Consider the following 17,663-nt stretch of genomic DNA (forward strand, 5'->3'; position numbering starts at 1 on the left):
CGAACTTGCAACCTTTCGGTTATTAGTCCAACGCTCTAACCACTCGGCTACCCTGCTGCCCCAAATATTCTTTAATTGGTAATTGGTATTCTCACAGCACTAACGCTAGATTCCAAATTCCAATATCCTAATACACTTCCAACTCTGTGTATGGACTCAATATATTGTAACGGGTACTTGGCTGTTTCCTTGTATTGCTAATCACATCTGTACTTGATGTCTCACTGTTTTACTGCCGCTTTGTCTGTGATCAAGAGGTGTCAAGACCCCTGTGTTTCAAATATGGTTCTCGTCTAACAAAAAGCGTATAGTGCAATAGTAAATTTACCTATGAGGATTCTCCATATGAAGTCTGTCTCATATGTCAGTGAGGATCATGCCTCTCTTATGATCTCTGTTCTCTTTATATACCTTTTTACAGGGGAAGTTCGCAAGTTTCTGGAGCTGTGGCTAAACCACACTTTCACACTGACACTGCCCTGCTGCTTGCACCGGCCGCTTACTCGGGGACTGTAGATTGCTTACACTGAGTGCTTACTCGGGGACTGTAGATTGCTTACACTGAGTGCTTACTCGGGGACTGTAGATTGCTTACACTGAGTGCTTACACTGGGACGGTAGATTGCTTCTTACGTCATCTTAGACCTGTGTCTAAATGGAAGCTTCTTATTCTAAATCTAGGTCATGCACTACTAACTCCCATTCTGCTGCTTCCGTGTTACTGTTGGCTGATTCTACTTAATGATACCAGCTGGTTGTTTCTACCACTTGAGGCGGCGTAGGTGGCATGTCAAGCTTCAGCTGGGAGAAGTCTATGATAGGTATCTCCTCTGCTTCCCCCTGTTGTCCAGTTTCTGCAGGTGTGGTCCATGAGGTCCCGTGAATGCCTTGTGTTGCTGTACCCATTGCTTGATGGAGTGGGCAGATTCTTTTCATCTCTTGTCACACCAGATACACGACATCCATAACTAGTGGTTTCCTCATTAGCATGGAGGAGTTTATGCAATCAAATTGCCCTCGTGCCGCAATTTTAGAAAACACAAAGGGGCCTGTATTGTAGACCAAAAGTCTTCTACCACACTGCTTAGAGTTTCAACAACATGAATAACTTATTTCTAGTCTACAATCTTAGATGTCACTACTAATGTGAAAACAAGACAAAATATGACTTCTTGCTCATTTTAAGACAAAAATTTTAACATTCATTACAGACGTCAATTGTTGTACAACATCATGGCTATGCTGTTGGCATCAACTTTTACACTGGATTACCACTGTTGTGGGCCTTTAATCATCTGTCTGACTTTGTTGTTCACACAGGAGAGAGACGTGACTATCGTGGATCCTCTGGGGAGCCTCAACAACCTCATGATGCTGAGGAGACAGAGAAGAGTCTCTCCAGATCAGAACACCTCAATAAACACCCGCAGAGACCCACAGGGAAGAGAACTCACTGCTGCTCTGACTGTGGGAAGAGATTCACATCATCAGGCATTAAAATTCATCAGAGAACACACACAGGAGAGAATTCTTATAGCTGTGGTCAATGTGGGAAGAGATTTACTACATCTGGCAACCTGACTCAACACCAGAGAACACACACAGGAGAGAAACCTTATAGCTGTGATCAATGTGGGAAGAGATTTGCTACATCTGGCAACCTGACTCAACACCAGAGAAAACACACAGGAGAGAAATCTTATAGCTGTGATCAATGTGGGAGGAGATTTGCTACATCTGGCAACCTGACTCAACACCAGAGAACACATACAGGAGAGAAATCTTATAGCTGTGGTCAATGTTGGAGGAGTTTTACAACATTAATCTCTCTGAAAGTACACCAGAGAACACACACAAGAAAGAAACGTTATAGCTGTGATCAATGTGGGAAGAGATTTTCTACAACTGGCCACCTGACTAAACACCAGAGAACACACACAGGAGAGAAACCTTATAGCTGTGATCAATGTGGGAAGAGATTTGCTACATCCGGCAACCTGACTCAACACCAGAGAAAACACACAGGAGAGAAACATTATAGCTGTGATCAGTGTGGGAGGAGATTTGCTACATCTGGCAACCTGACTCGATACCAGAGAACACACACAGGAGAGAAACCTTATAGCTGTGGTCAATGTGTGAGGAGATTTGCTACATCTAGCAACCTGACTCGACACCAGAGAACACACACAGGAGAGAAACCTTATATCTGTGGTAAATGTGGGAGGAGATTTAGTCGATCTGGAGATCTGACATTGCACAAGAGAACACACACAGGAGAGAAACCTTATAGCTGTGGTCAATGTGGGAAGAGATTTGCTTCATCTGGCTCTCTGACTCTACACCAGAGAACACACACAGGAGAGAAACCTTATAGCTGTGGTCAATGTGGGAAGAGATTTGCTTCATCTGGCTCTCTGGCTCTACACCAGAGAACACACACAGGAGAGAAACCTTATAGCTGTGGTCAATGTGGGAGGAGTTTTTGTCGATCTGGAGATCTGACAGTGCACAAGAGAACACACACAGGAGAGAAACCTTATAGCTGTGGTCAATGTGGAAAAGGTTTTAGTCAATCTGGCTCTCTGGCTCAACACCAGAGAACACACAGGATTGAAATCTCATAGCTGTGACCAGAGATAATCTGATAAATGATCTCTGATCAAATATTAGAAAATACATACATGAAGTAGTTGTTTCATGATTTCAATGAATTAATGTCACAATGTAGAATTTTTTAACATTGTAGTAGGCGTATTGTAATGATTTCACAATGTAGAAGCCTAAACGTGTGCCCACTTGGATCAAATCAAATTTATTTATAAAGCCCTTCTTATATCAGCAGATATCTCAAAGTGCTGTACAGAAACCCAGCCTAAAACCCCAAACAGCAAGCAATGCAGGTGTAGAATCACGGTGGCTAGTAAAAACTCCCTAGAAAGGCCAAAATCTAGGAAAAACCCTGGAGAGGAACCAGGCTATGAGGGGTGGCCAGCCCTCTTCTGGCTGTGCCGGGTGGAGATTATAACAGAACATGGCCAAGATGTTCAAATGTTCATAAATGACCAGCATGGTCAAATAATAATAATCACAGTAGTTGTCGAGGGTGCAACAGATCAACACCTCAGGAGTAAATGTCAGTTGGCTTTTCATAGCCGATCATTAAGAGTATCTCTTCTGTTCCTGTTGTCTCTAGAGAGTTGAAAACAGCAGGTTTGGGATAGGTAGCACATCCGGTGAACGGGTCAGGGTTCCATAGCCGCAGGGAGAACAGTTGAAACTGGAGCAGCAGCACGGCCAGGTGGACTGGGTGTCCCCAAGGAGTCATCATGCCAGGTTGTCCTGAGGCCTGGTCCTATCTCGTTAGCATGTAGCATGACGCACTGATTGGTGTCACCTCGTTAGTCAGTATGTGTTACACCTGTGCTGGCTTGTCCATCTCGTAATTGGGAAGGTGTTTCACCTGAGCTGGTCCAGGTTCTATTTAAGAGTGTCTGGCCCAGTGCTCCAGTTGTCTTGATAGATGTGGAGAGTCAACACCTTTAGTTGCTCCACCTTTTTGGTTTAAAGATGTTTTCACTTCAGGTTGTAGCTTCTTTCTGAAGAGAGCTTTTTTTCTTAAAAAAAAAAAAAAAAAAAAAATGAATACAAACAAGCAAACCTGGTCGGTTCCGGGGATTGGTATAGCAAATACCGTAAGATTTTCATGGACTGAAAAGGAGATGGAACCTTGGGGCAGGGAAACTTTTGGAAGGACCATATTGATGGGATGCCTCAGGATAGAGGTGAAGGAAGTGCTCTGCCTTCAAGGGAACCCGAATGAGAAGGCTTTCGATGTGACGTTTCACAAAGAAGAAAAACACGACGAAGTAATGAAGATGGCAAAGGAAGCGGAGAAAACGGGACCCCTGTGCCATTATGCGGTGACCAGCCTGGCGAAGAACAACTTCAGGGTGGTCACCGTAACCATGTACAATCCGCACGTGAAAGATGAAGAGGTGAGGGCCTTTCTGGGGAGGTACATGGACAATGTCTCCTCAGCGAGGTACCTCAGGGACTCCCTGGGTTTCTGGAACGGGAGAAGAGGGTTCCAGGCGTTACTCAGGGAGTCCCCGAAGAGTGTGGATGGCTACCTCCATCCTCCGGCGATGTTCTCCCTGGGGGCTGACAGGGGAACACTCTACTATGCACGTCAGCCCCCGTTCTGCAGGCGTTGTATGGCCTACGGCCATATCCTGGCCTCGTGCAGCGCCAAGAAATGTCGTTTTTGTGGGTCGGAAGAGCACGAGGCCAAGGAGTGTGACGAGCCCAAGGCTTGCCACGGGTGTGGCTCAAGAGCACACCTGTGGCGTGATTGCCCGGCTCGTCACAGGTCATACGCGTCTGCAGCTGGGGGGGGAGCGGGGGATGGGGGGAGGAAAGAGAGGACGCATGCGGATTGTACGGATGGCACAGGGGAGTGGACGGAGAAGGACGAAGAGGCGAAAAGAAAGAGGAGAGAAGATGGAAAGAAGGAAAAAGAAGGAGAGATTAAAAAGAAGGTGGAAGAACGTGGAGGAGCAGAGAAGGACGAGAAGGAGTGGAAGGAGTGGAAGAGTGAAGGGGGACAGTGACGGAGAAGGAGGGAGGAGTGGATGTGGGAGGGGAGGGGGTGGGGGGGGGGGGAGATGGGGGGAAGGAGTGGGGGGACAGCCTGCCAGGCTTCCTCGAGGTCGAAATGAGGGATTTGGTGGAGGGGTTAGTGGGGATGGGACGTTGTGTCTCCCCGCTACCTCCTTCACCAAAGAAGAAAGGGATAAAGAGGGGGAGCTTGGCAGGAAGTGAGAGGGAGGGGGGTGTGGAGGGGGAGGGGGGGGTTAAGAGAGTGGCGGGGGGGGGGGGGGGGGGGTAATTTTTCCTCCCGGTTTGCCTCAGCCCCTTGCATTTTAGTGGATGACTCCAGTGAGGGGTCGGTGGGTTGTTTGCTAGAGGGATCCCAACTCCTGTTTGGGGAGATGGGGTCCCCTATATGCAGCCCCGAGGCAAACAGGGAGGGGGGGATGGTGGGTGGGGAGGGAGGACCCAACACACTGCCTGGATCATGGGTTGGGATGGAGGACGGGGGGGCGTCAGGAGAGGAGAGGACGTCCCCGCCGGTGGAGATGGACCAGGGGAGCATCGGGTGAGTCTCCTGGTTTTTCTTTGGGTTTTGGGGTTTTTATTTGTTGTAAATATTTAAATGAATAGTTCTGTTTCTTTTTTTAGTCTAAATGTTAGGGGCTTAAGGGATAATGTTAAAAGGAGGGCGGTTTTTTGTTATTTAGAGGGTGTGGGGTTTGATTTCTGTTTTTTACAGGAGGCTCACCTGAGGGATGGTGGGGATGTGTGTAGATTTAAGAGGGAGTGGGATAAGGGGGAATCTTTTTGGGGCATAGGAGGGGTGCACTCAACAGGAGTAGGGATTTTGTGTGGGCATAGAGAGGTTAAAATAGAGAACACTTTTGTAATAATGCAGGGTAGAGTTTTGGGGATAGATGTTAAGTTTAGAGAAGCTAGATATAGGTTAATTGGGGTGTATGGGCCACAGGTGGCGGCAGACAGGAGGGAGATGGTGGACTGTCTGGCGCCCCTGTGTGTTACAAACAGGCACTTGGTGATAGGAGGAGACTTTAATATAGATTTAGGGTTAGGCGGTGATAGCAGTGCAGGTGCCATCTCTGGGCTAATGGCTTGCCATGGTCTGGTTGATGGTGGCCTGCACACTACCCCGGCAATGGTCGGTCCTACATGGCGCAACTCCAGGGGGGTTGCGCGGAGGCTCGACTACATTTTTGTATCCAGGTCTTTGGGTCAGTTGTCTGGGCGGCTGTTGCCTGTTTTCTTCACGGATCACGACGGGGTGTTCCTGCAGGTGGGGTCGCCAGTCTGCCTCTTCGGTAGGGGGTACTGGAAGTTAGATCGGGATATACTGGAGGAGCAGGCTTTCGTTGATGCATTTTTTTGTTTCTTTCGGAGGCTTGACGGCCTCCGGTCCATGTGCGAGGGGGTGTTAGAGTGGTGGGATTTAGTCAAGGGGAGGATAAGGGTTTTTATAATAGGATATTGTAGAAGGAAAAAAAGGGAGGAAAGGAGGGAGGTGGATCGTATCCAAAGGTTAATTGAACTCGAGTACGAGGCAGGCAACCTCGGCGGGTCGATTGACTGGGAGAGATTCGCAGCCCTAAAGGCGCAGCTCAGGGAGCTGCAGGAGCAGAAGGCTCGAGCTTTCCTGGAGCGTGCGCATAGTGGCTTTCTAGAACATAATGAGACTTGTTCCGCTATGTTCTTTAAGTCGGTTAGGGCCAGACAGAGTAGGAAGGTAATGAAGGGAGTTAGGGAAGAAAATGGTAGTATAGTAAGTAAACCAGAGGAAATGGTCAGAGTGACAACTGATCATTTCCAAGGTTTATTTAAGGAAAGGGAAATAGATGTAGAGCAGGGAAACGTGTTTTTAGAACACTTGTCCCGGCGGTTGCCAGAGGACATTAGAGACGTGATGGAGGCCCAGATCTCACTAGAAGAGGTTGAGAGCGCTCTTAGGAGGATGGGAAAAGGGAAGGTGCCTGGGATGGATGGGCTGCCGGCTGAGTTTTACCTCAAGTTTTGGGGTATACTTGGACCAGTGGTTCTCGAAGTCTTGAAGGCCATCCTTGAGACGGGGGTCCCGGGGGGATCAATGGCTGTTGGTGTGCTGTCACTTCTTTATAAGAAGGGGGAAGCAACTGACCTTGGCAACTGGCGGCCATTGACCATGCTGTGCGTAGATTACAAGATTCTTGCAAAGGTTTTAGCAGACCGGTTGCGCACAGCCCTTCCCTACGTCGTCCACGAGGATCAGACGTGCGGGGTAGAGGGCCGCTCTATAAGATGGAACCTACAGTTGATCAGGGATTCCATCGCTTGGGTTGAAGATAGAGGGCTGCCTTTAATGGTAGCAGCGCTAGATCAGGCGAAAGCTTTTGATCGCGTGAATAGATCTTTTCTATTCAGGGTGTTAGGTAGATTAGGATTTGGGGAGAAGTTTATAGGATGGATCCGTACTTTATATGTCGGAGCGGGGTGTCGAGTTAGTGTAAATAGTCACTTAGGTGACGTTTTTGACCTCTCGTCTGGGGTCAGGCAGGGATGCCCACTCTCGGCTCTCCTCTTCGTTCTGTACATGGAGCCTCTGGGGGCTGCCATTAGGGCAGACACAGGGGTGGAAGGCTTGTTGATCCCTGGAAGCGGTGGGCTGCGTGTTAAGATGACGCAGTACGCCGACGACACTTCCTTGCTGTTGTGCAAGGACTCGTGCCTGACAAGGTCCCTTGCCATCTTTGGGGATTTCACCCGAGCGTCGGGAGCGATTCTGAACCATGCAAAGTCTTCCGTCAAGTTTTTCGGAAGATGGCGCGGTAGAACGGATGTGCCTGGGGGGTTATCTCTCTGTGAAGGGGCCCTGAGGATTCTCGGGGTTCATTTTGAGACCTCCGGCTCAGCGACGCTAAACTGGAACATGCGTATCGCAGTGGTACAGAGGAAGCTAGCAATGTGGAAGGCTAGGTATTTGTCTTTTATGGGCAAAGTCCTGGTCCTAAAGGTGGATGTGTTGCCGTCTCTTTTGTATGTGGCGTACATCTACCCATTGCCGGCTTGTCTGAGGAGGCCTCTAGTGAGGCTTGTGTTTCAGTTTATGTGGAGTGGCAGGTGCGAGTGGGTCGCCAGGGCACGCATGATCTGTCCCATCGGGGAGGGAGGTAGGGGGGTACCACATTTCCCCCTCAAGCTGGACGCCATTTTTGTTTCTTTCTTGTTGACGGAGCTTGCTCGTCCGGTTATACACCCGTCCGGTTACCTCCTGCGGGTGTTCTTCTCGTATAAGGCGAGAAGCGTAATGGTGTGGTCTAACGCGGGTCCTCGGGCGGAACAGCTGCCGTGGCATTTTGGCCATGCGGCCAAGTGGCTGCGTGCGCACCCCGAGGTTGAAGTTGCCCGAGTAGGTTTAGACCACAGGCACCTGTACGAGGAGGTCAGGCAGGCAGGGAGTCCTGCGCCTGTAGCGGGCATCTCGTCAGTGGTCTGGGAGGGAGTGCAGGCGCGGGGCCTGGACAATAGGCTCAAGGACCTGAATTGGTTGGGCCTCCATAAGCGCTTGCCGGTACGTGCCATCTTGTACCGGTATAGTTTGGTGCAATCCCCCATCTGTCCAAGATCCTCTTGTGGCAGGGAGGAGACTGTGCGCCATGCCTTTTGGGACTGTGCCTTTGCCGGACTAGTCTGGGCTAGGGCACGGGTAATGCTAGGTGTGGTTAGGAGTGATTTTGTTTTGACATGGGCTAGGCTAGAGAGAGGCGTAGGGAGAGCAAAGGGAACGGATAGGGACAGGTTTCTGCTCTGGCTTCTCATGAGTCTCTTTAAAAAGGGACTGTGGGAAGCCAGGCAGAATTTAGTCAAGACAGGGAGAGATTGGGGGGTGGAAGGGATAGTGAGAAGGGTGGAAGGTGATTTGAGGGGGAAGATGAAGAGGGAGGAGAGGAAGTGGGGGAAGCATGCGGCACGGGAGAGGTGGAAAGGGGGTTTAGGGCTGGGAGTGTTAGAGTGAGTTTGGTAAGGGGATAGATTAGGGAAGGGGAGATAGGGAAAGGGTTAGGTATTGGTTAGGTATGACGGGGAGGGACGATGCTCCCCTGAGGTTTGTTTTTGTTTGATGTTTTTGTAAATACAATTAATTAAGAATGAATGAGAATTATGATTTTGTAATAGTATGAATGGTATTGATTGTAATAAATTATTTTAACCACCTTTTTGGTTAAAATATGTTTTCATTCCAAGTTGAAGCTTCTTTCTGAAGAGAGCTTATTTTTTAAAATGAATCAATACAAGCAAACAAGATCGGTTCCGGGGATTGGTATGGCAAATACCTTACGATTTGCCTAGACTGAAAATGAGATGGAGCCGTGGAGTAGAGAGACATTTGGAAGGACTATTTTGATGGGATGCCTCAGGATAGAGGTGAAGGAAGTGCTCTGTCTTCAAGGGAACCCGAATGAGAAGGCTTTCGATGTGACGTTTCACAAAGAAGAAAAACACGACGAAGTAATGAAGATGGCAAAGGAAGCGGAGAAAACGGGACCCCTGTGCCATTATGCGGTGACCAGCCTGGCGAAGAACAACTTCAGGGTGGTCACCGTAACCATGTACAATCCGCACGTGAAAGATGAAGAGGTGAGGGCCTTTCTGGGGAGGTACATGGACAATGTCTCCTCAGCGAGGTACCTCAGGGACTCCCTGGGTTTCTGGAACGGGAGAAGAGGGTTCCAGGCGTTACTCAGGGAGTCCCCGAAGAGTGTGGATGGCTACCTCCATCCTCCGGCGATGTTCTCCCTGGGGGCTGACAGGGGAACACTCTACTATGCCCGTCAGCCCCCGTTCTGCAGGCGTTGTATGGCCTACGGCCATATCCTGGCCTCGTGCAGTGCCAAGAGGTGTCGATTTTGTGGGTCGGAAGAGCACGAGGCCAAGGAGTGTGACGAGCCCAAGGCTTGCCACGGGTGTGGCTCAAGAGCACACCTGTGGCGTGATTGCCCGGCTCGTCACAGGTCATACGCGTCTGCAGCTGGGGGGGGAGCGGGGGATGGGGGGAGGAAAGAAAGGACGCGTGCGGATTGCATGGATGGCACAGGGGAAAAGACGGCGCAGGAAGAAGATGGGAAGAAGGATGAGGTGGGAAGAAAGAGGCGAGGAGAAGAAAAGAATGGAACAGAAGGAGAGAAGAAAAAGGGGACGGAAGAAGGTGGAGGAGCTGAGAAGAGGGAGAAGGGGACAGTCGTACGAGAAGGAGTGGAAGAGGGAACGGGGACAGTGACGGAGAAGGAGGGAGGAGGGGAGGTGGGAGGGGAGGGGGTGGTAGGGGGGTACCACATTTCCCCCTCAAGCTGGACGCCATTTTTGTTTCTTTCTTGTTGACGGAGCTTGCTCGTCCGGTTATACACCCGTCCGGTTACCTCCTGCGGGTGTTCTTCTCGTATAAGGCGAGAAGCGTAATGGTGTGGTCTAACGCGGGTCCTCGGGCGGAACAGCTGCCGTGGCATTTTGGCCATGCGGCCAAGTGGCTGCGTGCGCACCCCGAGGTTGAAGTTGCCCGAGTAGGTTTAGACCACAGGCACCTGTACGAGGAGGTCAGGCAGGCAGGGAGTCCTGCGCCTGTAGCGGGCATCTCGTCAGTGGTCTGGGAGGGAGTGCAGGCGCGGGGCCTGGACAATAGGCTCAAGGACCTGAATTGGTTGGGCCTCCATAAGTGCTTGCCGGTACGTGCCATCTTGTACCGGTATAGTTTGGTGCAATCCCCCACCTGTCCAAGATCCTCTTGTGGCAGGGAGGAGACTGTGCGCCATGCCTTTTGGGACTGTGCCTTTGCCGGACTAGTCTGGGCTAGGGCACGGGTAATGCTAGGTGTGGTTAGGAGTGATTTTGTTGTGACATGGGCTAGGCTAGAGAGAGGCGTAGGGAGAGCAAAGGGAACGGATAGGGACAGGTTTCTGCTCTGGCTTCTCATGAGTCTCTTTAAAAAGGGACTGTGGGAAGCCAGGCAGAATTTAGTCAAGACAGGGAGAGATTGGGGGGTGGAAGGGATAGTGAGAAGGGTGGAAGGTGTTTTGAGGGGGAAGATGAAGAGGGAAGAGAGGAAGTGGGGGAAGCATGCGGCACGGGAGAGGTGGAAAGGGGGTTTAGGGCTGGGAGTGTTAGAGTGAGTTTGGTAAGGGGATAGATTAGGGAAGGGGAGATAGGGAAAGGGTTAGGTATTGGTTAGGTATGACGGGGAGGGACGATGCTCCCCTGAGGTTTGTTTTTGTTTGATGTTTTTGTAAATACAATTAATTAAGAATGAATGAGAATTATGATTTTGTAATAGTATGAATGGTGTTGATTGTAATAAATTATTTTAACCACCACCGTTTTGGTTTGCTTCCTGTTTTTAAGTTTGTTGTGGGTTTTTATTTTGTTTGCCTCTTCTTGGGCAGATTTAGTGGGTCTCATGGTGGGTGTCTTTTAGGTCCCAGTTGTTGTTACTAGTCAACTTTCAGTGGACACTGTGAGAGCAAAACTTCAACATTATGTTACTGTACTTTTATTGCATCAAATGGTTGTTTTATGTAACAGAATAGAGGTTTCTTAGAACTATTGTGTCTGTGTTCTACTGAGGATGGGCCTCTGGGAGGAAACACTGACAGGAGATTTACAATGTCTTTTGGGTGATTAAAACCTAAAGAGACAGTATTCCAGATTAAGAGTTAATGTTTCTGTTCTATATGGTACCAGGGAGAGATGACCCCAGGGCCAGACAGCAGATACTGTCTGCTGAGAATTATAAGTACCTTTCATACAAATCTTAACCTTGTGACCCGTTGTATACATCTGTTGTTGGTCATATAGGTTGAAATGGGTGTATCTTAGCTATAAAAGACCTTTGTACTTTTGTCTCGTGGCTCTCAACGAATCATCTGGGGGTGATTTGTTGACCAGCCAATATTATCGTAGAGCACTCAATTGATTCACTTTATATGTGTGTGTTGTATTGACCTGCTCCCTTATTAAGTGAATAAAGATTTAGTTTAATAAGAATAAATCTGACTTGTGTGATAAGTTTGTTTCTCATTTGATATTAAATTAACAACCACATTTTGCAATGTGAATCTTGACTAGGTGACCGCTCCTGACGACCTGGGTAAATCGTCCTCGAGGGATCCCTCAAACTTGGAATCTCATGGAGACCACACTTTGGGAACGGAGCAGATGGACCCACCTTAGACCTGAGAGGCAGCGAGCAGATTCTATACACCTAGTTTTTTTAAAAGTGAGTTTTTAGAAAATCCTCGTAGGCTCTGAGTGTGTATTCCTATGTGAGGGGGCACCTTGGAGGCGTAAACAGGGCCCAGTCAGGATCTGAGTGTGTACTCCTGTGTGGAGGTATAAACAGGGCCGAGTCAGGATCTGAGTGTGTACTCCTGTGTGGAGGTGTAAACAGGGCCGAGTCAGGATCTGAGTGTGTACTCCTGTGTGGGGGTGTAAACAGGGCCCAGGCAGGAGGCTCGGAGTGTGTACTCCTGTGTGGAGGTGTAAACAGGGCCCAGTCAGGAGGCTCTGAGTATAAATGTATGAGTTGCTTTATCCTAGGAACTAACCATGAGATAGAAATGTGAAAATATTCCTGCAGTTAACAATATTGTTGAAAAACTAATTGATTAGGTATGTTTGGGAATAGCATTGTGTGACTGATATGAGAGTTGTGTGGATGTGGAAATGAGTCTTAATCTGACGTTTGGATAGTAACATATAGAAATATGCTTAGTCAGATTATTGAAAATTAGATAATAAACGGGATGATATTTTAGAAAGCAGCGGAAGGTCTATAGTTCCTGGGAGGTTTAGAGAACAGTTGAGGATCCCGTGGTCTTTGTCTGAGAAACAAAAGTTAATTTTTTTATTCTGCTGGGATTATGTTTGGAGAGCTGCTGTGTAGCTATGGAGAGTCCTTGAAAAAGCCAATTGAATGATTTTCGTGAGTAGCTAAGAATTTATTTTTATATGGATTCTGTGAATATATGAACATATTATGAATTGTATGTGTGTTTAATGATTACTAGAGATTTGATAAAGTAAAACTCGGAATATAATTAGATATAATTTAAGCAACCCGTATGTAGACAAACGTAGGTTTTAAGTTGGTATCTTTAATGGATAATTTGATAAAGATGAGGTTTAAGCATTATTAAACAGTCTGCAAAGTCTGTGCAGTTGTCTCAGAAACTGATGGGAGTGTGTCCACGGTAAGTTACCCTAAGGATGAAACTATAAAAAGGCTTATAGGATTTTCTCAGTCCGGGTACTACATTTGAAATTAAACTGCCCTTAAGGCCTGTGGGGGTCTTCCCAGTATGAGAGGAGTTGCTAGATGTATTGAATAAACCTTATTTCCATCAAGTTTGAGTGAAACAAAGTGTCTGACTAACTGTTGATGTTGAAGGAGCGTCCCATCCACTAGATTATACGTCACAGTGGCAGAATCACCTGAAAGACACACATCGCCATCTGCTGACTGGAGTTGGTATCGCAGTTGAGAAAATAACTTTCAGACAAAAAGCTAAAAAAGTTATTTGAAGAACCTTTTGTGGGAACCCCTATATGTCATTTGAAGAACCCCTTATCATGGTTCCTCAAAGAACCTTTGGGGTTCATTTTTTAACTCCCTGTCCACCTTCCCTCCATTATAAAAACGTATTATAATAATATTGACAATATTGACTTAAATAATTCATTGTTTATTTAGTGGCACGACAAATGTGAATTAATATTTACAAAACAATTTACCCAACAACATTTTTTTTAAATGATGATGTACAATAAAAACAACATACATTAAAAATGAATCATAGGTAAACTAACAACATGGTAGACTTGGTAATAAATGCAGAATTTTCAGCTTTAGTGTGTATATCATATTCACCTAGTTATGTTAGGAAGTTTGCCATCTTTATGACTGGCCCTGGTAACTTCACCCAACTTCTGCTATCCCCAGAACACAGTAACTTAATAACAGAAGTGTTTTTCTGACATTTTTGGGAAATTTAAGGGAAATTTTAAAAAATACAGCCGAAGCAGAGCCCCAAGTCCCATGGGGACGTCCTCCCCATCAAAGGCCAGCGGGATTTCACTCTCATGGTGAAATGGATTTCCGCCGATGTGCAGTAAAGGAGTGAAGAGCGGTGAAATCTGTGTCAACAAAAGTAAGAAAAGATTAATACACATACAACTAACAAAGACCATAACAAATGTTCAGCTGTAGTTTTATATAAGCATGCACACCTATGTTTATGAAGAAACAGATGAATGGTGCATAAGCATACCATGGCACGGACATAAAGGCCACTCGGGTCCTGAAGAGGTAGGACAAGAGCAGAATCGCTGCTGTGGTCTCCAGTCCTAGTAAAGCATTGATCTTACTACACTTGCTAATTTTATTACAAAATACATTAGAGGAAGGGAAGGAATAAGAGCAAATCCCTCTTCTGTATTTTCCTTCAGGGACTGTCAAAATAGCAGGATGATGTCCTCCCCCCTGCCTCGCCTCTCTACCTCTGCTAGTCATTGAATTCTCTTTTTGTCTATATCCATTCCATGGACTTGATTAATTTCTGAGAAGTTCTGAAAAGATAATTAAGATCATTAACGCGGACATGTAACTTTTCCAAAATGGGATAGTATTGTCCATGTAACGTTTCCAAAATGGGATAGCATTGTACATGTAACGTTTCCAAAATGGGATAGCATTGTACATAGAGTGTAAAGCCATGTTGGCTTTATGGAAAATATATACAATATATGGGAACAAATATAGTTGAGGGAAATAATCCAAACCTTGTTGTGCCTAGTTAGGACATAACGTTATCTAGCTAGATAACGGTACTGTACTGTAGCTCATACAACGCCGACGATCAAACCCGGCTTTCTAATATTTACGGTAATTAACTATAGTAACGTTACGGAAGATATTCACAGAAAACCATCATTGTCTTCGTTATTAATTATTAGTATGTTATATTATTATAATTATTATTTCTAGACATATTCAGAGCCAAACATCAACCCAACTTAACCTTTTTAACTTGTTGTCGCATCCAAACTTGTCACCGTCGTTTTCAGTTGTAATTGCGAAGTTCCCGGAAAAAGTCCAGCAACAACGGAGGTTCCTCGATGAACCCACCTTCTAACAAGTTCTTTGAAGAACCTTTTGGGGCTGTTTTTCATTGACCAAGAACCCTGCGGTTCTTAGGGGATCTGAGAACAACTCCAGTTGAACCCTTCATTTTTAGAGTTGTAATCGGATCTCTTTACTCTCAGATTCAAAACATGATGATTAGCATCAACGAAATGACGTTGAACTGGGCAGTCAGCTGGTGCTGCTCCAATACAGTATGAGGTGAGACGGTGAACTGATGTTGAACTGGGCAGTCAGCGGCTGCTGCTCCAATACAGTATGAGGTGAGACGGTGAACTGATGTTGAATCATAATAATTAAGTTAATTAAAATTAATCAGTGAAACTGTTAAAAAAATAGTGTATGGCATATTAAATATATTAGGCTATTATCATCATATAGAAACATCATGGAATATTGGACATCATATTAGCATCAACATACATTATTATTTCATTCAATTTCACATTATACGGATATTTCATTTTTTCAAGTTCAGAAGTCAGAACCCATCACCTGCTATGTAAAAGAGACAGAAGAATGCACAATGGTCAATGTTATCTGGGATCCTTGGGACATCCCTACCCTCAACCCTACCTTAACCATTGTAAATGTCAACTTCAACGGGCTAGTGACTTCCCAAGGATCTATCTCTACCTGAAAATACATGATCTATGTGATTAATAGTTGGTATTCAGCAGTCATAAAGCCTTATTTCCTTTAATGAACTACTAAAATAGTGATTTTGTCAGACAGCAGCTCTACACTTTATTGACTGACTGATCCATTCATCCTTCCATCCCTCCTCAGCCTTCCTCTCCTCTGAAGACCCAGTGAGGGTGGAGCTCAGTCAGAGAGCTGTTGAGGGACTGGTTAGGAAGAACACTTCTACAGCCAGAGGTGAGAGGTCACAGATGGTAAATATTTATGTCCCCTTGGCGGTTCATCACGTAAGCAAAAGGTAATATGTTCCATCATCCATGTTTATTTACGTTAGTGCAAATTGACCACTGATATTGGTGTAATTTCCCACCCCTTTTGGCTGTATGAAAGTTAATTTCCCCTCAGGCACACGCATTTGTTCTTTGCTATTATGGTCATTTGTGTAGAATGTACTTTTCCCCACTCATTCACCCCACCTCTTTACGTTGCTTGTTTATATTCAGTGGCCTGACTGCATCCAGACTGTCAAAGGCCCATCCTGGTAGATCTGAACCTAATGCAGTTTGGAGTGATCAGATGACAGAAGTCACATTTAGGTGCCAGGTGTAACTGAGGCTGTAGATGCTCCATATCCATTACTTTGAGTGTTTTATATAATATGACTAAATGTGTTTCTGTGTTGCAGGGGCAGTCAAGAAATGGAACGGCAAGGCCACAGAACATGACATAAGCAGAGCTGTGGGAGACCACCTCAAGCCCCTGGTAGAGCCGGGGGTGGTGTTTACCACGCCACCACGCCTTCAGCAGGCTGGAAAAGTGGGATTGATACTGTTTTTCATACTAAGAGGGACCAAGAGTCTGATGATTGGTCAGTCATTGGGTTCATTTGTTGAAATCAAATCAAGCTTTATTTATACAGCACATTTCAGACATGGATGCAACACAATGGATTCACAGGAAAAAACACAAAATAAACAAAAATATTTAGTACACAACAAACAGAAGATTAACAACTGAAAGACTAATGAACATTAAGGAAATTCCATTGATTGAAATATTAATTGGATGGAATATCCAACCCAAAATATTAGCTTGTTTTTTTAGGAGGGGCTCTGAAAGACACTATGGGGGTGTCCACTGGAAGTTGACTAGTAACAACAACTGGGACATAAGACACCCACCATGAGACCCACTAAATCTGCCCAAGAAGAGGGAAACAAAAGAAAAACCCACACCAAACTTACAGACAGGAAGCAAACCAAAAAGGTGGTTAAAATAATTTATTACAATCAATACCATTCATACTATTACAAAATCATAATTCTCATTCATTCTTAATTAATTATATTTACAAAAACATCAAACAAAAACAAACCTCAGGGGAGCATCGTCCCTCCCCGTCATACCTAACCAATACCTAACCCTTTCCCTATCTCCCCTTCCCTAATCTATCCCCTTACCAAACTCACTCTAACACTCCCAGCCCTAAACCCCCTTTCCACCTCTCCCGTGCCGCATGCTTCCCCCACTTCCTCTCCTCCCTCTTCATCTTCCCCCTCAAATCACCTTCCACCCTTCTCACTATCCCTTCCACCCCCCAATCTCTCCCTGTCTTGACTAAATTCTGCCTGGCTTCCCACAGTCCCTTTTTAAAGAGACTCATGAGAAGCCAGAGCAGAAACCTGTCCCTATCCGTTCCCTTTGCTCTCCCTACGCCTCTCTCTAGCCTAGCCCATGTCAAAACAAAATCACTCCTAACCACACCTAGCATTACCCGTGCCCTAGCCCAGACTAGTCCAGCAAAGGCACAGTCCCAAAAGGCATGGCGCACAGTCTCCTCCCTGCCACAAGAGGATCTTGGACAGGTGGGGGATTGCACCAAACTATACCGGTACAAGATGGCACGTACCGGCAAGCACTTATGGAGGCCCAACCAATTCAGGTCCTTGAGCCTATTGTCCAGGCCCCGCGCCTGCACTCCCTCCCAGACCACTGACGAGATGCCCGCTACAGGCGCAGGACTCCCTGCCTGCCTGACCTCCTCGTACAGGTGCCTGTGGTCTAAACCTACTCGGGCAACTTCAACCTCGGGGTGCGCACGCAGCCACTTGGCCGCATGGCCAAAATGCCACGGCAGCTGTTCCGCCCGAGGACCCGCGTTAGACCACACCATTACGCTTCTCGCCTTATACGAGAAGAACACCCGCAGGAGGTAACCGGACGGGTGTATAACCGGACGAGCAAGCTC

The 17,663-nt window shown here is 46.5% G+C and overlaps 2 protein-coding genes across 2 annotated transcripts in view; one reads left to right on the top strand and one right to left on the bottom strand.

Annotated features, from left to right (window-relative positions):
• The window catches only part of LOC139394346 (zinc finger protein 391-like), a 55,627-nt gene extending 52,751 nt beyond the window's left edge, over positions 1-2,876 (top strand). Inside the window, exons 3-4 of the mRNA XM_071142394.1 lie at positions 1,321-1,767; positions 2,272-2,876. Coding sequence (XP_070998495.1) covers positions 1,321-1,767; positions 2,272-2,627 — 803 coding nt within the window. The 3' untranslated portion in view covers positions 2,628-2,876. The remainder of the gene's footprint in view (positions 1-1,320; positions 1,768-2,271) is intronic.
• The window catches only part of LOC139394344 (zinc finger protein ZFP2-like), a 196,958-nt gene that overhangs the window by 140,351 nt on the left and 38,944 nt on the right, over positions 1-17,663 (bottom strand). The gene's annotated exons all lie outside the window — the stretch shown is intronic.

The sequence above is a fragment of the Oncorhynchus clarkii genome, unplaced genomic scaffold (genome assembly GCF_045791955.1).
Source record: "Oncorhynchus clarkii lewisi isolate Uvic-CL-2024 unplaced genomic scaffold, UVic_Ocla_1.0 unplaced_contig_399_pilon_pilon, whole genome shotgun sequence".
Taxonomy (NCBI): Eukaryota; Metazoa; Chordata; class Actinopteri; order Salmoniformes; family Salmonidae; genus Oncorhynchus; species Oncorhynchus clarkii.